Below are 23,771 nucleotides of genomic sequence, written 5' to 3' on the forward strand. Positions count from 1 at the left end.
GTGGGTCTCTCCAGGTGAATAAATTTGCTGTTCTTCAAAAACTTCCTGTTTTGTTTTGATTTCTTTACTTATAGTAGTAAATGATTTCTGAGGAAAATACTCCAGTCTTTAGTCTCCCAAACAGAACTTCCCATCAGAGCTTTGCTGTGCTGGGAGGAGAACCTGTAACTTTCACATGGATTAAAGAGCTGCTTCCCAGTAGGAGCAGACCGTGGCATAAAGCCTTGGCAGAGCAGCCCAGAACAAGACTTTGCAAGTGATGATTTAGCTGTGAGCTGCTGAGAAGAAAGGCTCACCCCTACATTTCTCTGCACTATTTCTTATAAACACACTGGCTCCTAGGGGCAAATCCCAGGTCTCTTCTGAAGAAGAGCCTATCAGAGGCTTTCCAGGGTTAGCTTAGCTGCTTGCAGCTACCTTGAGCAAGGAGCAAATAGAGCAGGATGACATTTAAGGTGATTGAGCTTTTAAGGTGATTAGGCTTCTAATATAAGGAGCAAACTCAGTGAGAAATTACTTTTCAGGAAGTTGTAGATAAGACACATGAAAGCTTCAGTTCCTTGGCCTTGGCAAAGTAAACTTGTATCCTCTTTGGGAACTTTAATCTAAACTTGATTGTATTTAACATTACTGACCATTGTTATCAGCAAAATGTGGGAGATGGGGGGTTTGGTGGTTTCTTTTTTGTTGTTGTTCCTTTTGAATTTTATTTTTTGATTTGTACTAGGTTTGAGCGATTGTGGAGTTGATCCAAGAACGCGCAATGATATCTCGTATTTCTGCAAATCCCCTGTCACTGCTGTTTCACCTGGAGTCTTAGTGGTACAGCTAAAGGAGTAGTGTTTTAGCCAGGATGTGTGTGAGAGTATCTAGAATAGATGGCTCGAGGTGTGATATATTTCTGGGCTTGTGCTCAGTTGTCCGCTCTGTTTGGAAGTGGACCCAAGTGGCAAGGCTGAGCATGTTTGAAAATTAATGCATTGATTGGAGCCCAGCAGCCTCTTGGGATCGATTCCAGAGTTTGGATCCGGATTAAACTTCCCCCCAAGGACTTTGGGAAGTGGTATACAAGGGGACCTGGTGAAATTTGAGATGAGTCCAACTTCCTCAAGATGGCAAGAAGATGAGTGTTTTTACCAAGGGCAAGAGAGTGGGAGGAAACGCCCAGTTTAGGGAGGGAAGGGGAAATATTTTATGGTGGGGTAGTGTCTGGGAATGAAAGAGATGGATTGTGTCTTGGCAGATATGAATCTTTCAGTTTTAATCCACATCTAGGAAGTAAATACAAAGAATCTTGCTGACTTCTGGGAATGGGGAGAGGGAGGAGGTGCAGTGCTGGGCTTTTCAGCTGTGCTGCTGAGGCAGAAATCCCTGTGCTGCAGAGCTGCAGTCCAGCTGCATAAGGGGATGATGCACAGAGCTGGAGCACAGTGCCTCAGGAGCGGAGGTGAACAGAACAATAGGAATAGGTGGATGCCAAAAAAAGTGTTGAGTCAGCAAGTGGATCTCTGCTGTATGGGAAATGGCTTCAAAGTGTTTAATCATTTTGCTTAGTTGTTTTGGATGTTTTAGGTAATGTCATGATGTCTTTGGGTGTCACAAAAGTCTCTTTTTGGGGTGTGATTGCTCAAAGAACATAATAAAATTCTGACTGGTTGCTCTGTAAAACTTGGATTCTGCAGGTTTGTCTTGGAGACTCAGTAACCTCTGCAAGCCTCTACTGTGATTTCTCACTGCTGCAGTTTTACTGTGCATTTCATCCATGTCCTAGGAATCGGTTACATCAGGAGCACTAGTGGTGACTGTAAGGAAATAGACGAGTAAATTTCCCTCCACCCTCTTTTAGCAGCAGAAAAGTGTGCAAGAAGTTCTTAAAAAGGAAACTAGAACATACATTGGCTAGGTGTGATCTAATACTTCGCAAACAGGAAACTACTACTTGAATAGTAGGGTGGGAAAGCTGTTGAGAGGAGCCTTGGTCAGTCTGCTGTGTTGTGTGTCTGAAAGGAACCGTGAATGTTCAAGTTGGAGGGGTAGGGAGTTTAATGTGGTATTGAATGGAAATGAGTAGGTATGTTGCTACTCCAAAAATCTGGAAGAACCCCTTTCTGTCTCTTGGCCACTGAAATCACATGAATCAGGGTAACTGGGGGAGGGGAATAATGAGAAATTCCTTGCAGTTAGCTTAGCTAACTTGCTTATTGCAAGAAACAACCAATAAAATTATGGCAGGTCTGTTTTAGCAGAGCATGTTTCCGTCTTTCTGTTAATGTGAGTGATTCCATAATGAACAATGAACCTGTCAGCTTCTCACTTTGCATAGGGAAAGGTCTGTCCAGCTGAGTACCTCAGATGTTAATCTCTGAAGCTGTGCCTTGTATAAGTGACCATAGCACCATGTGTCCTGGTGTTTGCTGAAATCAGTAGTATTGGACAGGAGGGAAGTACTGAAAACTGGGTTTAGTTGTGCTGTTAGGACATTAGGTCCCATACCAGAGAGCCTATTGGAAATCCTGTGTGTGCAGAATATGTGGCAAAGTGATTTAAATGTTGAAAATATTGGATATTAAATATTAAAATTAAAAATATTTCATTTATATTTAAATAAAAATGTAAAAATAAATATTAAATATTCCTCAATATTTAAATTGGGGAAAATATTCTTGAAGTTTGTAAAGCTGATGCAGTAAAGTTGCTGTGGAAGAAGCCCTGCCTTTGCATGCATGTTGTGTCTGTATACTCTCACACACACCCCCTCTCAAAGAGCAGCTTTTGGGTTTGTTGTATGCACAGCCTGGCATCTTTGGAAAACACCATATAAAACTCCTGCTCACCTCTGAGTGGGTTGCAGCAGCGATATGAAGCTGTTTCTGACATATACCACAGAGGCTGGGTGTTTAGGGGAGTCTCCTACCTGTGTGTGTGTGCGCTGCTGTACTGAACCCCAGCAGATCCCTTGGGTGCAGGCAATGCCAGCTTGGTGTGGGTCAGGAGCTGCTTTAATATAAAAAGTAGTGTTGGAAGGCAAAGCCTTGCCTTCTTTTGTTCTCTGCAATTGGGATATAATCAGAATTTGGCATCCAGTCCTCTTGACTCCCTGACTCAATCTTGAAAGCTTTTCAGTCTGCTATTTGGTGTCCCAGGCTTCTGAGAGTATCATCCAGAAGTTTTCTTGCCTGATTTGGACAGTTGAAATGGCCAAATACAATAGAAAATCCAGTAGATCTTCATTTTAGTCTATAAGGACTGATGGTGCCGTGTAACCCTTTTCCTTTGCTTGCTCTAACATGTTTTAATTTGCCCTTTGCCCTCCTATAACTCTTCTTATGAATTCTTATATTCTGTAGTTGCACCACGCTTCAAAGAGTGGGCGTGGGGGGTTTATGTGTGTGGCTTCTTCTTTTCTTTTTTTTTTTTTTCTTTTTGGTATGTGTTTAACTGCTTGGCTTATTTAAATTGCAGATGATCTTAGTTTCTTGTTCTGACTAAAATGCTACCTAGCTGGAGTATTTTAGCTTGGTGTCTGAAAGATGATGCATTCTGATTTTATTGAGCATAGTGATGAATTTGGGAGCTAACTTCAACTCCTGGTGTTATTCTGACCCTGGTTATTCATTGTCCTTGTGCCCTTTGGCCATACTTTGGTGGTTACCGTGTCTGCAGCCTTTCACTGTGGATGACACACAGATATCCTGTCCAGCCTAACACTGCCCTCTCAACACAATAAAATGCTGCATGTCTGAGATGACTGATAACATCAATGGTTACCGTCCAGTAAAGAGTTCAAGAAACAAGGCAGCTTTAATCAACTACTGGAGTTTTCCTCTCCAGCCCCTGCTTCTCCTCCCCACTTCCCCATTTGTATTTTAATTGGTTCCTCTTATGTTTAAAGTTTTATTTTTTTAATCCAACTTTTCAACATTGTAGTACAAACTCAGAACACAGGATTTCTGGGCACCTGGCCGAGCTGTGTCCCTACAGTTGTTCTCAGCCACTGAAATCAGGCAAAAAAAGCCTTGCTGAGATCTTGCAGTCTTTTTCTAGTTTTTCTGATGCTGGTCTTTGTCTTCATTATGTTTGCATCTCTTGGGAGCATGGTGGGGTGCTTTTGCAGTTCGTCTGTAGTTTATGGTTCTTCAGATCTTTGTTGGCATTGTGTTCTCCAGCTGGTCATAGGAGAATGTAGGAAACTCTTGGCCTCTCTTTCACTTTTTTAGGAAGCTGAGTTGTTTGGGTTATCAATTTCCTTTAAGATCATGGAGTTCTAATGTCTCATGATTTCATGCATTTCGTAGAGATGATATAATATGATTTCCTTGGTTTTCTTTCCTCTTCTCTTTCTTGTTTATGTGTTTTCATATTAAATTGCTGAGCACAAGCTCAGGATCAAGAAATGACTGTGTTGCAGGGGGGGTGGATCTTGGACTTTTCCTGTTCTAAACTGTCTGAATTTTCAAAATAACTAAGCATAGCCTAGATACTCTAATGAAAGTGGTTTATGTTCGTGAAAGAGGGGTTTTTTATGTTTTAGGAAGACCTTATGGTCTAAATACCGTAAAATGATCCGACTTTCAGAAACCAAGTTGTTTTCTATGCAAGTAGAACTTTTTTTGAAAGCCTAATTCAGAATCTGTTGGTTTTTTTTTTTTTTAAGAGCCAGAAATGCTGCTCTAGGGAAGTCAGTGATATTATTTTCATATACATTGGAAAATATTTAGAAGTATGTACACAATGTAGGATGTCCAGCCTTAATATTTGTGTAAAGTGGGACGCACTGTCATTCTGATAATCCTTGAATTAGACAAGGTCTTTTACTTGAACGTGTGGCAGGTGGTAGAAGTCAGGAATTACAGGCATTCCTGCTTTGGGCCGAGCTTGTTTTAAAAGGCACCCTGCTTCTGGCTGAAAAACACTTCTTACTGAGTTAAATGAATTAACCAAGGGGCAAAACTCAGAGTTTAGCTAAAAAGGAATACAATTACGGCTGGGGGAACAAGATGACTCCAAAGCTTACAGCCCTTATGGGTGGACAGAAACTTACCCTTGCATTGCTTTTCATTAATTTGTCTCATTCTCAAACTCCACGTATGCAGGTAGGTATTTGTAGGCTTAAACTTGAACATGAAGTTTAGCTGAGTTCAGCAGAACTGTGTCTTAGTGAGACACATGGTCTACAGCCTTACTGGGTATGACTCCTAAAACTGTGCTGCTTTTGTAAACCTGAAGGGTGTAGATGTGGCATGACGTGCATACTGGAATGGCTCATCCCAGTGAAAAGCACTCAGGCTTTCCTTCCTCCTCCCAGTATACAAGCCATAGTGTTTGCAAATTACTGATGTGCACTGAACTCTCCTGTTTGATGTATGTAGTGTGTTGTCCGTAGGGCCATAGGGCTGTTTGGTGACTGCTGGGAGAGAAAGGGTGCTCTTTAAGTGGGCAGAGCAGTGAAGTTTTTAAGCTTGTGTATCTGAACTTTAAACACAGTAGTGTGATTTCAGTTGGTCACTTAATGTTGAGGGCTTTTTGGTGGGGAGAGGGTAGTTGTTTGGGTTGGTTTGGTTTTGTTTTTTTTCTCCTCCCCAGGTGGTTGAAATGAAGGACTGTTTTCCTTAGGCTTTCCTTATGTGTTGGTGTGGTGTTGGAAGCTGTCCAGGCAACTGCTGGGGTTATCTTACTACTTAATGTGAAATACCTGTGCAGGAAAATTGTGTGTCACTCATGGAGTTTTGGGTTTTATTCCTCTTGGAAGAAGTATGTTTTTTTCTTTATTAGTCTTGAATTTAGTTTCTTAAAATTACTGTGGTTGTACATATTGCACAGCTCTGTAAATCTAAAATAGATTCCCTTCTAAATAATACAGGAGTATGCAGAAATATTTGTTCTCCCTGCTTAAGGATGGGACTGAGCTGAGGAGGTGCTGTTTGGTTATGCTGCAGCAGGTCTCATAGCCATGATGGGAGTGACTGACTCCAGGGCTTTCCGTGCACTCCATAACACTGGGAACCTGTTACACCACTAGGATGGGAAATAGCCTTCTCTCTTCCTGGAAATGTAGTGTCCCAACAGTAGGATTATTCAAATCAGATTTTGTTCTGTTATAGTGCCTGGGAACCTATCTTGGTAACTGTTGATATCTTCAATTCAACCAAAGTTATCTGCTCCCTCGCTCTTCACATTCAGTATATGGTGCACATTATCATTTTATCTGAGGGTTTCCGAGTCCTTAGTGTATTCAGATGAACAGTAGCTCTGGGGAAAAACCTCTTCAAAATAGACCCACAGGATTTGTGTTCATTTTAGAAGTGGAGCTGGAGGGAGTGCTGCCAAGCTGGTGTTGAAATGACTGTACACATCTTCCCCTCGTGGCTTGTAGGGGACAGGGGACCAGAGCAACATCCAAACTGAGTTTGTTCCTCATAAAGAAATATTTTAGTCCCTCTCTCTCTCTTTTCTTTTCTTCTTTTTTTTTTTCTTTTTTTTTTTTTTTTTTTAATGAGAAAACAGGGTAGCAAGGAAAACGAAATCACAGCTTTCATTGTGATGAGTGAGCTGTCTTGGCTTCAGCCCTGATCTTAGCTGAGGGCCATGGGTGGAGCCCTTTATTTCTTGGCACTGCTCTATAGTGGCACAAGCAGAGCACCTACATTGGGTATTGTATCAGCTGCCTTCTGAGCAACTGAGAGTCAGCAGTACCTTGGTTAATAATTGTGATAGAAGCACTTCTGTTTAGCTTTCTGTTTAGCTTATGTGACTTATTTCCACCTACTAAAATCCTTTACCAGGAAGGTTTGAAAACCTAGGTGGATTTCTCTTTCTGGGTATATTTGAGGTGTGTGTCATCTGATTTGGATAGGCATCAAGCACTGTGGAAAACATTTATTCTGCTGCTTTTAAGATAGCTGTTCTCCAACAGGATTCTGATTATTTCCCTGGTCCAGCACTGAAATGTTGCTGTAAGTTGCTTCCTACTAACTCCTGCAATTGTTAGCCCTAGTGTGTCACTGTGGTGCGGTTAAGGACAAATCACCAAATTTGCAAAGTGCTGTGCAAGTCTTTTTGTTGCTAATAACCGTGATAGTTTATTAGTTTCATCATCTCATATCTTTCTTGAGCTGCACAGATCCAGTGGTGAAAATTTAAAATGCAATTGGTAGGTGTGCACGATATAGATGCTTGTTCTTTTGGTGTTGGGGAGAAGGGTTTTGGTAGGGGTGGAGGCATCCAGGTGTTCTACACCTGAAGATGAGAACTTTTCCTTTATTTTCTCAAGCGAAGGAGATTTCAGAACTCTCTCTGAAATGTTGGTAACTGGGTAGTTAATAGCTGGTGCTGTATATTTTAGGGGATTTTTGCTGTGGAAGTCCCCTTGAGAACTTTTCTTAACTTGCATTAGTTGCTTCCCTCATGCCTTCATACGGAGGTCTCTTTGCACATCTGTCTCATAACCTTATTAATTAACACAATGGGCTTAAAGCGGGCTGTGGCCAGAGAACTGGAGGTGGATTCTTGCTGCAAGGCAGTATGAGAAGAGCCCCAGTTTGAGTGGGTTGGGGCATCTTCCCTCGCACACACCAGCTCTGCCGTGTGATGGAGCATTTGCATTGCCCTCTGGTGGCAAGTGCCCCGGAGCTGCTGGGGTCAGAGGAGAGGCTCTGCTTTACCTTGACCACCGTGTTCCCTGGGGAGACCCAGCCTCCCAGCAGCAGAACTGTGCTTAAACAGCTCTGCAGTTGTCAGTCTGGGTTTTCATTCAGCAGCCTCTCCAGTGCAATCGCATTTCTCCTAATCTAGAAGCATGAGTTAGCACAAAAACCTAAAAGTGAAGCTGATGGGATATAGGAAGCGAAACTGATAGTTCAAGATACATTATTGAAATGATGTTCAGAAGTGCGTGGTCTATTTGCAGTTAAACTTGCCTGAAGGTTTTTGTAATGCTTTAGTGATATTAATAGTTTCAGAAACTTGAATGGAGGGAACAAAATAGTGAAAAAGGCACTGAAAATTAGATAATCTGTTCTTTCATCTTTGCGTGCAATTCTCTTCTTTCCAGCAAATAGCTTTCTCTTTCTATCAGGATTTGGTGGTGAGGCTACATTCTACAGTTGTTTAAAACAACCTCACAGCAAAACATGAGCTTGTGTTAAATTCTGGGCTACAAACTTGCCATGAATTAATTTCTGGATTAAATACTGTTGTGTTTCTTTCTGTAAATGGTGAAAGGAAGCTATGTGTGTGCAAACACACGCTCTGCAGACCCCTCTTGGGGGGGCAATACCTTTCAGACTGAATTTGCAGCCTCTCTTTGTTCTTGCCATCCCCAGCATTGCTGGGGCCAAGGGACCTCCTTGTGTTGGTGGGTGAATTCCTGCGTGTGCCTTTCCCGGGCCTTTTGCCCCTCTAATTGTCCTGTTGTCAGAAGGCGTGTGCCTCCCAAAGTCTTATCTGATTCCTCCAAAACCTTGCAAGCAGTTCAGATGTTGACCCCTTGAGCACAAACAACTCTCCCACCTGCCTTGGGGCATAGCTGCGAGACGGGGTTTAGTGCTGTGTGTGTGCAGACCAGTGGCTGGCTTTGTCACCGGGATGGAGCACCTGCCTGGGGAGGGGAACAAGGGGCTAGAGAAGGTGAAAGGCTGGTAGGACACGAAGCAAGAGAAGGGGAGTCCAACAGCTGCTTGTGTCAGCGTGAGGATAAGTGCAAGGAGATTAATAGTTATTTAAGGAGCAAATGGGGACACGGCATTTGACTGTGGCATGTCAGTGTATAAATGCAGTGGAATGGCTGCTCTGCTGATAACATTTAGACAGATGGTCTCTGGACTGAAAGGAATGAAAAGGATCTTTGATTCTCCTAAGGATATCTTACGTTTTAATAGAGCACTTATTTTATTATTTTTGTTTAATTGATGTCCAGGCAGCACCTTCAGCATTTCCAGACTGTGCTGTCTTGTTAATGCTGACTGCCTGTTTGGTCATCTTTCTCCATCAGCTTAAGTTGCCTGGATTAGAGGGAATAGTTTTTAAGTGAAAGCTGAAACACTATTGTTTTGCTGTCTGTATGTCTGAGCTGGTTTAGGAGACTGTTTTCATCACAGCTGTCTTTTCATCATTTGCTGGTTAGGGAGTGTGTCTGATGGTAATCTCCATGAGAAATGAAACAACTGAGTGATGCTTCTACCTTTTTGAGAAGTCTTCAGGTCTTACTAAGGTATTCTGGGGTAGGAGGGCAGAGAGGGTTGTTTTTTGATTAAATGCAGAATTACTGAGCAGGTAAAAAACTGTTCCTGGTACAGTACATCAGCATTTTGGCTCTTTCTGTACAGAACTAGCCTCAAGGGGAAACATGTACCAAAAGTCCGTTAAATAGGTCTTGGTTGACTGAATAGCCTGCAGGAGATGAGACATAACTGTCATCTGCGTTGCCAAAGCTGCAATCTCCTTTTGGAGAAGGAGAACAAGTCTGGATCACTCATTCCCTTGTCAGCTCTCTAGCATGCAATGAGTCCAATCGCAGATACTAGCTTTCCTATCTGACAGGGGTGCTGTGCATCTGTAACATCCACACTGACACAGAGGGAGAAACTGAGGCAGGGAGGGCAAATGAGTAACCTGAGGCAACACGGAGAGTCACTGGTTCACCCAGGATTAGGACTCAATGTGTAATTGCTTTTATTACTCTGCTGCCTACAGGCCTCAGACAAAGCAGAGGCCCATTAAGTGCAGTGCTTTTACATGGTGAGGAGCAATCCCTGCCCTGCAGACCTTGCTGCCTGCAGTAGGCTGAGGGTGGAGGGGGAGGTGAGGTGCCTTGCCCAAGGACACAGTGTGTTGCTGACAGAGCAAGGGAGGGAGCCAGCCCTCCCTTCTCTCTGCAGCCCATCCCAGCTTCCAAAATGAAGTCCCCTGTGCTGTTCCCCACCGGGCCTTCCCCTTCACAGCCCAGCTCTTAGTCGCAAGCTGATCCATCTCTGGAAGGTCCCAAGTACCTCACTGAAGATCCCAGACCATCAGCCTCACCTTCAGTGTTTAATAAAAACCCCAGAAAATACCAGCCTCTTCCAGTGAAACAGAAACCTAAGGAAGAGCTGCAATAGGAGGTTTAAATTTCTGTAATTCCTCCCCTTCTGGAAGAACAACTGAGAGTGTAGAGTCTTTGGGCACAGGGAGGACCCTTCATCCCTGCACAGGGACCACCCTGTTTTCCTCTGTGGCTGAAATGACTGGTAAATCTGGATGTTAAATGGCTTGTCTAAAGTCCTAGGAGAGCTCAGCATATAGCTTGTGCCATTCCCCTTCAGGTCCTCAGAGGAGTGGTGTGCTGCTCAAAGCTTCAGTAGGGCTGCTGGGATTCCTAGTATTGGGAAAGCTTTTCGTTATGGGCCTTGTGGTTGGTGCTGATTCAGTGAACCTTTGCTTTTTGGCTGATAAGAAGTTGTCTGGAAAAGGAGCAACTGTTGGAAAGATAGGGAAGTTATGAGCAGACTGGCTGAAATACTCGAAAATAGGTGAGCTTGATGGTTCTGGGTGGGATTGAAGCTATAAGATGTTGAGGGACATGAGCTGCTTGGACCCTTGGACAAGCGGAGGAGCCCGAGTCCCTTCTGCTGTGTCAGCAGCAAACAGAACCAGGTGCCTTTATTGGTGTGTGTTCCTGGTTGAACCCAGAGCTGTTGGGAATGGGTACCACAAACCTTTCGGATGCTGCTTGCCCTAAGCTGGGTGCAGTTAGTACCCTTTGGACACAACAAGGATGAGACTGTGTACCTGACTGAACCCCATGTACCGCTTGCCTGGTGCCCTGTCACTGTGGCCAGTGCCATGTCCTCTGGAGGATTAAAAATGCGTGGTAGTTGTGTAACTTTCTCCGTGATACTTTTCCAGCTTCCAACTGTTTGTAGTTCAGAATTTTAGAATTCTGTAGTGTAGATACACTTGTATTGATGGATTTTTCTCTAGCAGAACTTGTCTCCTGCTTTTTTGAATATCGGTAGTCTTTTAGTATTGCGACATTTTGTGGCAAAAAATTCCATGTTTATTTGTGGACTTTGTGAAGAATCACTCTCTGTGTGTTTAAACCAAAGTTTTGCTCCAGATGTTTGCATGTTTCCCAACTCCTCTACTAAATGAATGTGAAAATTTTGCATTTGCTTTTTTCCACGTCGCCTAGGAATTTATCCCCGTCTGTCATACTGAGTTCTGCCTTTCTCCTCATTGTCACTGTGTGTAGCGGAATCAGATCCACAGGAAGAGGAACAGTCTTTATGTAGAACACGAGACTGTTGGAGACGATATAGCCTTGTACAAGTTAGAGCCAGTTGCTCTGTAATGAAGCTGCTGATTTTTATCAGGTTATAGCAGTACGTCCGAAAAGGTCTGTCTGGGTGTTGCTAGACATAGCAAGCCTGTCTCCTTGTGATGGCTTGCTGCCGTGCGAATCACCTTCTGGTTGTGTGCAGGCTCTTTTCCCAGCTCTGCTGTTGATCCACTGTGTGACTGTGAGCAGCTTTACTTCTTTCTGTTTCAGTCACCGATGTAAAGAGGGGGATATCCCTTGCAAGTCTTTGTCCTAGTGTGACACATGTACGGTGGTGCTGAGATTATGCTGTGTACCCTGTCTTGTGAAGGCAATGCCTTGCCTAGCCAGCCTGTCCTAATGCTGCTTCTCTAACACTCCTGTGCATCTCTTCCCCTCCAGCCGCAGTACACGAACCTGGGGCTCCTGAACAGCATGGACCAGCAGATCCAGAATGGCTCTTCCTCCACCAGCCCTTACAACACGGAGCACGCGCAGAACAGCGTCACGGCCCCCTCGCCTTATGCCCAGCCCAGCTCGACTTTTGACGCTCTCTCGCCCTCCCCAGCCATCCCTTCCAACACAGACTACCCAGGACCTCACAGCTTTGATGTATCATTTCAACAGTCCAGCACAGCAAAGTCAGCAACATGGACGGTAAGGACACAGCAGCACTTTGCTCCTCACTGGCTTCAGTCCCCATGCCCTTAGTGACACTATTCATATGATACATATCAAGGCTTATGCAAGAACAAAGTGACCCAAGTCCTCTACAGAGTATGATGTGTCACACAGAAGGGAGAGATTTATCTTGGTTGCTCTGGGAGGGTGTGGTGGGAATTTAACCCTCAATAATATCATTAAATCCCAGGTGAATAAAATGCCTTGCAAAAAACCTGGTTGCCTAAAGACCTTTTGGGTCTAGCAGGTATGCTGGAGTAAAACCTGGGATAGGAATTAGCATTGCTTCAATACTTCCCTTGGCTTTCTTCAGCATCCATGGGTTTGTGTGAGGTTTAGCATGTGGGGCCATGCCAGCAGGATGGAGGTGGTGCTCCTTGCTCAGACCCATGCAGTGTGAGGCTTTCTCTTTTTCTGTGTCTTCCTCTTGCAGCTGGTGTGGGAACCCCACTGCCACCAGCTTGGCTCAACCCTGTGTTGGGTTTCTTTTAAGAGGGAGGGGTTGTTTCATTGTGGGGTTTTTGTTGTTGGTTTGTTGTTTTGGTTTGTTTTATTCAACACTTTGCTCTTGCTGTCAGAATACTACCTTTCTTATAAAAAAAAATGTGGAAGCTTGAAACCTGAAGCCCAGCTCTTGATTTTTTGGTGGTGCTGGCTTGATTGTTCAAGCTGTAGACACTTCGTAGCCCAGGACACAGCACTGCAGGAGCTGTAAGTCCAGCTGTTGTGATTTAGGGCTCTAAGAGCAGAGATGTTTACAGTGGAGAGTATCGCTGCCTTCAAGATGTTCAATATTTGCCTTCATCTCCTGCAGGCACTTAGAGTAGGTGCAGCAAATAATGTCCTACCCCATGCTACCCAAAAAAAAGCAAGGACTTTATTTTATTTTATTTTTTTAAGCAAAAAGATCAACTTTTTACCAAAAGCTAAGAACGTTAAAATAACATGTGCTTTTTTTTTTTCTATTTTCCTTTTTAATTGGAGGAACTACTTTGATCTCAGATTTAAATACAGTCTAGCTGCAAATGCAACTAAAAAAGAAACTCCCAGCCACTGCTGCCAGCAAAGCTGCAGAGCCCTTGCACACCACTTTGGAAAAAGATGCCACATAACAATAGATCACTAACTTTGCATCCTATATGTTTTAAAAGCCTTTTCTGGTAAAATTTGTCTAGAACTGATATTAAGAACTTAGTTCAGAAAATTGTGTTAAATTAGGTTAAAATGTGATAGGTCTAGTCACAACTGAATTTTTCATTTGTTTATGTATAAATGGTGAGGTATTTTTAAGGTTGAGGTTGAAATTGCATTTTTTACTCATCTGCATGAGGAGTGATGCCCTGCTGCATCCATGTTTCTCCTATGGCACTATAAACAATATTTATTTTCACTTCCCTTTAGGTGAGGAAACTGTGGGTCAGTTCTGTTTTGCATTTCTCAGGGCAAAGAAGTGCCGGCTTGGATTTTTGCAAGCTGCTCTGGAGAGGGTCCTTTGAAGGAGCTATGAAAAGACATTCTCTTTTGATACATATGGTACAAAGAATTATCTAATGCAGCTACAAGGAACCAGAGTGTTTGATGCTGCCCTTTCAACTACAAAAAGCAGTCTTTTGAAATGAGACTTGAACGTATGTAGTAGACTGTTCCAGCAGAGATGAAGGAGAGAGAGCTACTAGGAAGCTTAAAGTTAAGCAAGCACTTGAGATATTTCACCTTAGTGGTAGTGGATTTCTGGGATAGAAGTGAAGGCTGAGTTTTAGTGTGGATGTGGGTAGTGGTCAAAGATCAGAGTACATGCTGACTTTAAAAATAAATAAAATTAGTATTTGGTGACTACAGTCATCAAATGTGTGCAGCCTGAGGCAAGGCACATTTAGCCTCCCCTCCTTTACCTTTGCCTTGATGTGGATCACACTCCCAACAGATGAAGGTGTGTTTCCTATATATGTTGCAGTCTGTCTGGGTATAAATCTATGTATTTTACTAAAGGAATGGGCTCCTGAACAGCTCTCTGATCAGGAAGGAGTGAGTGTGGTCCAGATGTCCCTGCTCTGAGCCAAGTGACCCAGATTTAGCTGCTCGTGCAGGAGCAGGCACTGTGCTGTATGTTGGCAGTGAATTATGAAAGTCCTGTGGTGGTGGCTGGGGACCTTCAATCAATATGCCTTTCACAGCAGAGCATCTTTCCATCTTCAGAGCTCTGCCCTTCTGCTAATTAATCCACCAACTCGTTTCACATGAGCTCTTGAGCAGTCGGTAATATGTGTTCGACAGCTTTATCAGTGGGGTGGGTGGGGAAGGACGTGAAGGCTCTCCTTCCCACTGTCGTCCTGAGAAGTGTGGAAACATGCATGAAATGTTGATGAAAGGAGGAGTGATTGCCCCATCCTCCCAGCAGGAGCAAGTTCTTGGAGTTGCTCATCCCCCCCCCCCCCCATGTGACTTCATACACTTTGATTAATGCCTGTCATCTTTTTTTTTAATGATGGATTAGGAACTTACCCAACTGGAAGAGTTTCTTCCACTGAAGTGACCTATTAAAAGTTTAATTACTTGATGGCCCCACCCTTACTAAGAGTCCAAAACTTGAAAGCCTCGTTTCTGAGTTGTTTTTTTTTTTTTTTTACTCCCCTCTTGCAGTTCCCCAGGGTAACAGTATTGTAAGGAAATCCATTGTACCACACTTTCCCCTGTTTGGGAGTGGATGAGCCAGACTGACCCACCTTGCCCTGCTGGGAAGGCTCAGTGGTGACTGGCAGGGGATCTGCTGTCCTGTGGGACAGCTCACTTCACCTCACCAGGGCTCCTCTGAGCTTCTGGGCTGAGTCATGTCAGATCAGGTCATGGGGACAAAGGTTGTGGGCTTGGTAAGAGGAATGGGTTAGTTCTCCAAAAAGCAAGAGCTGCTTTCATGGAATGATTAGAGACCTGTGAAGATGCTTCAGATTTCTAAGCCACTTGGTGCATTTAGATCCCAATCTGTGTGCTTTGGATGCAATATCTGGAATCACGTGTGGATCCCAAGGTTACTTTTGTTGGAGGTGGGGGAAAGGAGAGAGGGTACTTGCTTAGTACCTAAATGCCATGTGTCTTAAAATATCCCTGGTCTGGAATAACTTTTTCTCCTAAAACTTTTTTGTTTTGTTTTTTCCCCTCCAAATTCTGCGAACTCTTTCTGTGGGTGAGGTTTATTGTCCCTAGACAGTGGACACTCGTTACAAAATCAGCAGTATTTGTACAGTGTAGGCTGGAAGGGAGATGAGTGTAACAGCTTCTCTGCTCAGGTTTGTGATGGGTTCCTAATTAAAGGGAAAAAAAAATAGACCAAAATTACAAAGAGAAGCACTTGCTGATGCTAGGTGAGAAGGTGATTCTGTACATATGAGCAGTTCACTTTGAAAATATTACAAATTTTCTCTCTGAAGCCCTTCATGACCTTAAGTAGGAATTCCAGTAAAACGTGCTGTCTAATCATGTTAGCTCTTCATTTGTATGCAATGTTGATCTAATTAATGATGACAAATTGAGATTGGATTGCAGAGGACTTTATAAGCATCCTTGATTATTTTTTTTAATTAATGACCTCAGAATGCAAGTAAGAATATAAGCAAGTTGATCAGTCTTTTCAGAAGGAAAATCTTTAACAATTGAAACTCTACTGAAGTGTTTAAAAACAAAAACCTTTATAGTCTAAATTGGACAAAGTTTCTCTTGTGCATACTCATACAATAAAACCTTTTTGAAAACCATGCTGCAAAGGAAAAAGCAGTTATTGTTTGTAATGCTGAGATGAAGAGTAGGTTGTTGAGATTAAGTGAGAAGCCCTCTGAACTGGGTTAAGTAAAAACTTAAGCAGAATAGTATGTCATTTTTTGTAGGAGAATTCCCATATGCCCATACATTGCAGTGTCTCCTGTTTCTGCAGCAGAAGAAAGCAAGGCGTTTCAAAAGTTTGCCACCTCACATTTTTTTGTTTGTGGAAGTCGTGTGCAGACCTTCCCCACCCACTCTGAGCACAAATAAATAAATAAACAACCGCACTCCCTTTTCCCTCTAAAAAAAATATTTGGCAATCACCTGTCACTAGCAGAACCTGCTACACAGGGAAAAACATGATTGCAGTAGGAAAGTAAAAATTAAAATTGTATGTCAGGGTAAGTAAAAGTTAACATTACTGCCAAATGCAAGCTATCAAAAAATGAATCTGATCTGCCCATCCCCAAAAGCAAGATACCACCTTATAAGTCATGAGACTCTTTTTAAAAGACAAACAGGTTCTTCTTACTCTTCCCCAGGTTTCTGAGCCTTTAGGGTGCATCTACTAAATATTTTAAAACTTTTCTTGGTAGTCACGAGAAGGCAGAAATTGCTTTAAGTTTTTAAATGAAAACTGAAATTTATTTGCAAATTTTTGATTCAGCTGAAGAAAGACACCCAACCCTGCAAGACTTGCATAATTCAGGTGTTGGCAATACCTGAGTTTAGCAGTTTATTCTCATGGCCTGCAGTAGGTTGGAGCTGAGCTGGGTTGGTCCTTGCAGGGTTTATTATGAAACGCGGAGCTCTCCAAAGCTGCAATCCGCGTTCCAGGCAGGCTCACTGGTTTTCCTGTTCTCTGTAAACTCAGCTGTACCTACAACCATCAGAAAATGCTCAGATTCCAGACTCTTCTTTGCTAGCAAAGCTGGATAATAATCTCTGCTGCATGCATGAAAGCAAGTAAATGGATTGTGCCAATTGGGCTTGGTGGATTTGGAAAAGCTGCATTTTAAGGAAGCTGAAAGGAATGCACTTAAATTAGTCCACACGAGCAATAACAGGTTTCTGTGGTTGAGAGGACAGATTCCTTGGCTGGTCTATCTCAGTATTTTTATTTCAGGTTGGTTCATTCCATTTTTATTTTAAATACATTCTGTGTCCTTATCCACCTAGTAAAATTGGGAAATTTTTTGCCAGTCTCTATAAAATGAATTAGAGGACTGTGCACAAGCACAGTGAAGCGGTGAAGGGGCAATTAGATGTGTACATTGCCTTGACTCAGCAGTTCCTAATTATGTGTTGAGTGTTCTCTTAAATAATCTGTTCAAATAGTGCATCATTTCAGTAACACTGGTAATGTCCAATATGTCCTGACTACTGATAATCTCTCAGTATCTCACCATGAAGACTTTTTCTAAAGGCTGGTGACTCTCCTGATGAACATACAGGTGGGGCTGTGCCAAGTGTTCCTGTGAAATCTTAGCCTTGTGATTCCTTAGTGGTGTGTTGGTCAGTGCAATTTGAGCTTTTCAGTTTCACACTTTAACATTGCATTTAAAGCTGTCAGGAGAAAGGGAGTGGAAGTGGCCTTGTTATATAGGCTTTTGGATTTTCTTGTCCTCAGAGGCTCTTAGTCAGCAAAAATATAGGATTTGGCTGTTTGTACAGGGCAGGTGAGAAGGGTCTTTGTAAAAACCTCATTTGTGCAGTGGGTTTACAGACCTCCATGATCCTCAAATTGGTCACCTGCTGGCCACTCTGATAAGAAATGTAGGCTTTCTCTTCAGCCCAGCTGGTTGTCCAGCAAAGTTAATTTCACTGGTGATAAACCCCCCTTGTTACAGCAGGAGTGAGGAAGGGAAAAGATGCTGTAACCCAAAGGGAGAGAAGCAATCTTCAAGGAGAAGGCAGTGGAGGAGGAGATGGGGTTGCAGCCTTTAGACACAGGCACTGATGCAATGGTGTGAGCTGAGGGCTTGGCTCCTCACCCATCCTGGTGAATCAAGAGCAGGAGCGCTGCTGTATTTGGGCATTTGTCTCCAGTGAGAAGTGGTTCAGATTTGGCTTCCTTTAGCTCTCAGCAGCTGTGCCTGTCTGAAGGGGCTGTTTCCAGCGTGTGTGGGCTCTTGGCACAGGGCAGGTGGGGAGGCAGGGCAGATCTCAATTGCCACCGTCGCTCTTGTGCAGGAAGAGGTGGTGATCCTGTTTTCCTCCTTGAAGAGCTTCTGAGGTGTGTTTCCCTCAGTGTGACATTACAGGGCCTTACAGCAAGGCTGTTGAGGCATATGTAACTTGTCCTAGGTCATCTACCTGGAAAGAGAGGAGCCGGGCTTGTTGTCTTTGAAGGAGGTGTCTTTCTCACGGCAGGGAGGTGTTTTCAAGCTCACAAAGCTGAGAAGAACCAGTTCAGCTGTGAGAACCAGCCAGGAGGGGCCTGCTGGCTTCTGTTTGGGTTTTTATGCTTGAGTGAAATGAGATCTGAGTGCATTAGGTTTCCTTTAGAATGTAATTGTACTTTTTCCCCATAATATCTTTGTCATGTATATTTTGGTGTTATTACTAGTTACCTTCTTCTGTTATTCCTTACAAGCAGCTGTACAGATCTGTGTAGTAGTTTCTGGAAAATGTCTTGTGATGTGAGCTGTCTTGCTTTTCTTCTTTTTCGTTTTTGTGGCCCTGGTTGTTTTGTAAGTCCTACCAAGGCAGTATTGCCTCCCTGTATGAACTGCAGTTTTGCAATATGCTCTCTAATACACCAGTGCCCTCTGTGATGACAGAGCTGCACTGTGGTGCAAGACTGCTCTGTGAGGGACAGTCTGTACCCCACACATCTGATGATGCCCAGGAAGGATGAGAAGGGAAGTTATTTAATTACTCTATGAATTGGTATCGAGCAGCACTGGGAACTGAAAATTTGGGTTTCCTACTTTGAGTATGTTCTCTCAAACAGCATAGTCGGTGTGGGGCACCCAGCATGCCTGACCTGCTGAGAGAAAGGAGGCATCAGATGTCACGAATGTCCTTTTCTCTCAGCTAGGATTTAGCCTCTTAGTTGCAATGTTTGTGGCTGATTCTCTCCCACTGTAACAGGAGATGAGTTAGAGCTCATTACAAGTGTCCCTGGATCTGAAAGCGAAAAACCATGAGACATTAGAACATAGGAGAATGGAGAAACGATGAGGAGGGGTTGTGTCCCCCACAGGGGCAGAAAATCCCTCTGCTGATTTGTACAAGCGGTTTCTAGGTGTATTGGTATCACAATTTTTTTCCCAGAAAATTTATTATAAGGTTTTAGCTAATTTTAAAGGAAAATTCAGAGGGAAAAAAGTAAGTGCAAAAAAATTTTTTTGGTTCTTAAAGAGATTTTTTTTTTTGCCTATATGGAGAGGGAAAAGTGTTAATTAAACATAATTTTCATCAATGCAACTTGCACAAAAAAAGCCCCACCTACTTTCATGAGAAAGGAATAAAGAGAATCATAATCCTGGATTAGGTATCTTTCACTACACATATATAAAAACAACACCGTGTGAAAAGGGGGAAAATATATATGTGTACATACACACACCAAACATACCAATGTGCCTCCAGCAGTATTACCAAAGGAATTAACTTTACAAGAAACAGCCACAGCCTGGAAAGAAGCCATTTTTCAAATAAAAGCTGAATGAGACTTGTGGTTTCTGAGAACTATGAGAAGGAAGGGTTAAAAAAACATTTACAGATAAGAATAGCTGATGTTGGGAGATGAGTGAACATCTTTAAGTAGGGGAGGGTCACTATTTAAATCAGCTTTTTTTTTTTTTCCCCCTCCTCTTAGCTGAAAATTGGCTTCTACTAAGAACAGCATGTAGGATTAATGTAGTACTTTAAATCTTCAAAGTGCTGCACAAACATTACTTCCCTAATCAGCAAACACCTTTGCTTGGTAGGCAAATCAGGAGTGGAGTCGCCATTTTAGAGAAGGGAAACCAAGGCGCCTGAAGTGCCAAAGTTTCTGAAACAGTAGTTTTTTGGAGTGGATTTTTTTTTCCCCCCCTTTATATTTCTTTTTTTTTTTTTTTCTTTTTCGATGCTTCAGTTTTTTTGTAGCATTCAGCATGGGGACTGCCTCTGGGCTGGCTTGTAAAAGCTGCTGAGCTCTCCTGGATTTCACAAGTACTAAAGCATGTAAAGCAACCCTCAGAGCTCAAAGAGGCATCAGCAGAGTTGCCTCCTTACCTTTCCAAAGGTCATGGCACACTATCCCAGAAGGGAGGCAGCGGCTCCAGGGCAAGAAGGGTTTCCTAATAGCTGCCGATTTCCCCCGTAGCATTGATCTGTTTAAGTTAAAATGCATCAACTGAGCACTGTTACAAGCTATTTCAACCCTACAACAAAAAAAGGCCGTGCAAAAACTGTTCGAGTGGCTGCTTTAGTGTGTTATTTTTGGGTAAAGTATTTCAGGTGGGCTGGTGCAAGAGCTATTGCTCACTTTGTAGACAAAGACTGCCCTTGGAGATGATCGTTCCTTTCTTTAGGTCAGCTGAAATATCACATTTGTCATAGATATTATATCCCTGCCAACTCAATACAGAGCACACAGTGCTTTGGCAGTGTGCTGAGGCAGCATAATTCTGTGTGTTGCATTGGTGGTGCTCCGTGTGCTGAGGGCTTAGCTCCAGTGCTTGGCAGACCATGTACTGTGAAGAAATTCCTACTTTGTTTTAAAAAGAGGTGTCCTGGGTAGGGATGCCTTCTGTATAGAAAGAGCATGAACTTTATTATGCAATGGAAGTCTTTTCATGAGGTTTTGCTGTGTGCAGGTGTGTCAGATTTGTTATTGTAAACACAGCAGGATAGCTACCCTAGTAAGAGCTTAGATCCTCTTGCAAATAGACCTGAGTATTGATACAAACTTTACCGTTTCCAGTTGGTAAAGATAACACTTAAACATTGGAACAAAAGTTGGTGGAGCCGCAGAAGGAGAGTACTACTTCTTCCTCATTTTTGGGGGATTTTTTTAGATGTATTCTATGAGAGTGGGGTTTTTCTGAGGAGAGCAAAATATTACTTGTTTGATAAGGAGTGTTTTATGATCTGCTGATACACATTAGCTGCTGAAATTCATCTAAATTCAGCTTTATGAAAAGTTGAAAAATGTGCTACAGGAAACACAGGAAAACAGCACTCAAAGGCTGACCTGGCTTTCCTAAATGCATGAGACAGGACTTGGGTCTAAATTTTCTGGCTCTATTGTTTTCCCCATTAGCCAAGATGGCTATGCTGCCTTGGGGTTTTCCTCCCTGCATGTTTTGTCCCGTGGGGTGCACCACACTCTCCCCCTGGGGAGAGAAGCCACCCTGCCAGGAGATGCCCTGCTCGGGAGCAGCAGATTTGGCTCCCAGCCCAGCCTCGGAGCTGCTCCTGCACTGTGATTTAGATGTAATCTGGGTAACATTGTGCAAGTTATTCCCTCTGCCTCTGCTCCCTCTCTTCCCCCTTTCTACATACTTACCCTCAAATCTGGGACTGTGTCAGGATGATCCTGTGTTGTAAAATGCTTGGACCCCTGATGTGAAATGCCTGAGGGGGACAGCTGGACACTGCTGCTTGCTGTGTGTACCCTGTCAGTAGCCTTAGCTTTCAGGCCTCTCATTTTGACTTAGTTACAGGACATTAGAGTGTTTCTACAAACTAACTTTTGAAGCAACCAAAATGTATCTCCAGGCTAAAACTTGAAGCCTAAGTGCCTCTTGGGTTATTGCTTCCCCTGTTTGAGATCTCGAGCTTTACTAGCATTGGTCCTACCAGGTGTGAAAATTACTGACCCAGCAGCCATTTGGGGGCTATGGGAATAAGGAAAGCCTCTTCCTGTTACATAGACAGAGCACAGTGCTGTACCAGCTGCTGTATTAGCTGTGGTGCCAAGCCTCGATGAACTCACCCTGCCACTTGTCGGGTCTTATTAGCTCAAGTGTGTGAGCTGTGGCAGGGACCTGACTGGCTCCTGACCTTGCAATGGGAGCAGAGTGAGCCCAGGCTTGCTATTAAACCTGCACCCAGAGCTCCTTGGACCCCCCCTTAAAATGCAGGGCTAGAAGAGGTTCCCATGGGGAAGGGATGGGAACGGTGCCACTGGGCTTGGTGCCCAGCCTGAAGGGTGTTTGCAGAGCCGGCAGCGGGGCAGGCAGAGCACCCGCTCTGTCTGCATTTGAGCATCAGCACTGCCATGGGTGGGAGAGAAAAAGTCTTCCCATGAGATGTTTGTCCAGTGTCTGAGCACTGAATGATCCTTCTTCATTAATCAGCAGGGTGGTGGCTGGTTTTGCAATGAGTTCCTTGTCTCCCATCTCTTCTCCTGCAAACCTCTCATACAACTCATTCTTAGTCATTTTTTTTTTTTGACCCATCCTTGGTGAGCTCTTGTAGATGTATGAGCAAAGTGGACTTAACAGAAAAGAGCCTGTGCATTTCTAAATATCGTACTAAAACCTCTTACAGTATTGGCACTCAAAAGGAAGTGGTGAGGCCCCTAGGAAAATCTTCAGAAGAGTTACCATTAGTTCTGTAAGGTTTGACAAAGACAAAGCATGTGGACTGATTGCTTTGCAATCAGTTTCTGTAAGGAATTCATAAATTTGACCTTTATTTGGCATTCCCTTTGTGTGCTGACTTCTCTGATGAGTCATTTTTGCCCATTTCCTTTGCCATGCCTCTCAAAAGGGCTGCAGAGGTTGGAGTCTGTCTTTCTGGGCTTTTTTCAACAGACTGATCTGTGCGAGATAAAGATGGGGAGATCTGGGTTGCTCTGGTGCTGCTGGCGTTCAGAGGGAGCACTGCAGCATGGTCCCTGGCCGACAGGAAGAACAGCTACATGGGCAAGACGAGTTCCAGGATGATTTTGCAGGGACACGTGCTGGAAGAAAACCATTTCCATGCTGCATGTCTTGATGTCGAGAGCACAAAACCTCTCTGATGCTGTTAGTCACTCTGCTGATCCCAATCTATTTAATGAGGCTATTTTGTTTCAATGCACTGATATTCTGATGCGTGTTTTGCAGCTTATTTCAGGGAAGCTTCCAAAACATAAACTTATGAGGTCTTCCTCTGAAGTGAGATGGCTTGGTAGCATTTTAAGTGTTGATAAATCACCTGTCCAGGATCGACTCTGTTGGTTAGTGATTGGGAATGACTCACTTGCAACTGCTTCCCTCTTCACCACACAGGTCTGAGCTTTTGCCAGCCACCCCCTTGCCTCTGAAAGTCCATCTCCTGGGGTGCACCTTACCCTGGACCTCCCTGGGTCGCACTGTGTCTGCAGTGTGACCCCAGTGTAACCTGCTCGCTGGGGAAGTCAGCATTTCTCCGCTCCCGGGAGGAGCAGAGCTGAGCATGCAGGCAGGTGCTGACTGCCAGAGAGTAGATGGTGCAGGATAGCCAGGCATTTCTGTGTGCTGGGGGCTCTCTGGCTCTGGGCAGCTTGCTGCCTCCAGCCTGCCTGGCATGGCCGAGCAAGAGTGTAGCAGTTCACTCGGCTTTTTTTAATGTTGGTTTGTTGTTTGGGTTTTTTTTCCTTTTTCCACTGGCCATACCAATCTGATTACACCTTCGAGGGATCATCTGCCCCTAAAGCTTAATTAAGGAACTCTTGTCTGACTCGTCACTGACTCACCTGCCACTGTATGAGCTCATGTCTGACTTGTCCTAGGAAGATAGTGAAATATGTCAGGCTTCTCTGAAATATAGCAGTTTTTTGTTTTATTGCATCCCTGACATTGCTGTTGGCTCCTGCAGAGGTGAACAGAAAGATGACTGCCCTAGCTTGGTTACTTTTATCTAAACTTAGTCGCTTGCCTCTTTGTGCCTTGAAAAACCAGACGGGGTTTTGCTTGCACAGCTGTAGGTATGTTAGAGTTAATAAAGAAAAAATATTAAAAATTAAATAACCTTTGAGTTTTGGCTTCAGGCAAAGTAGGTGAAATGATGTGTTTTGGAGATGAATGCTCTTGCAGGAGGCAAGATGTAGCTTGCAGGAGAACATCTGCAACCAATCCAT

The 23,771-nt window shown here is 43.5% G+C and overlaps 1 protein-coding gene across 2 annotated transcripts in view; it reads left to right on the top strand.

Moving 5' to 3' along the window:
- Positions 1-23,771, top strand: part of TP63 (tumor protein p63) — a 103,524-nt gene that overhangs the window by 42,543 nt on the left and 37,210 nt on the right. For both annotated transcript variants that reach the window (XM_029960778.1, XM_029960779.1), the window contains exon 4: positions 11,696-11,950. In XM_029960778.1, coding sequence (XP_029816638.1) covers positions 11,696-11,950 — 255 coding nt within the window. The remainder of the gene's footprint in view (positions 1-11,695; positions 11,951-23,771) is intronic.

The sequence above is a fragment of the Manacus vitellinus genome, unplaced genomic scaffold (assembly GCF_001715985.3).
Source record: "Manacus vitellinus isolate BGI_N305 unplaced genomic scaffold, ASM171598v3 scaffold_29_pilon, whole genome shotgun sequence".
NCBI lineage: Eukaryota > Metazoa > Chordata > Aves > Passeriformes > Pipridae > Manacus > Manacus vitellinus.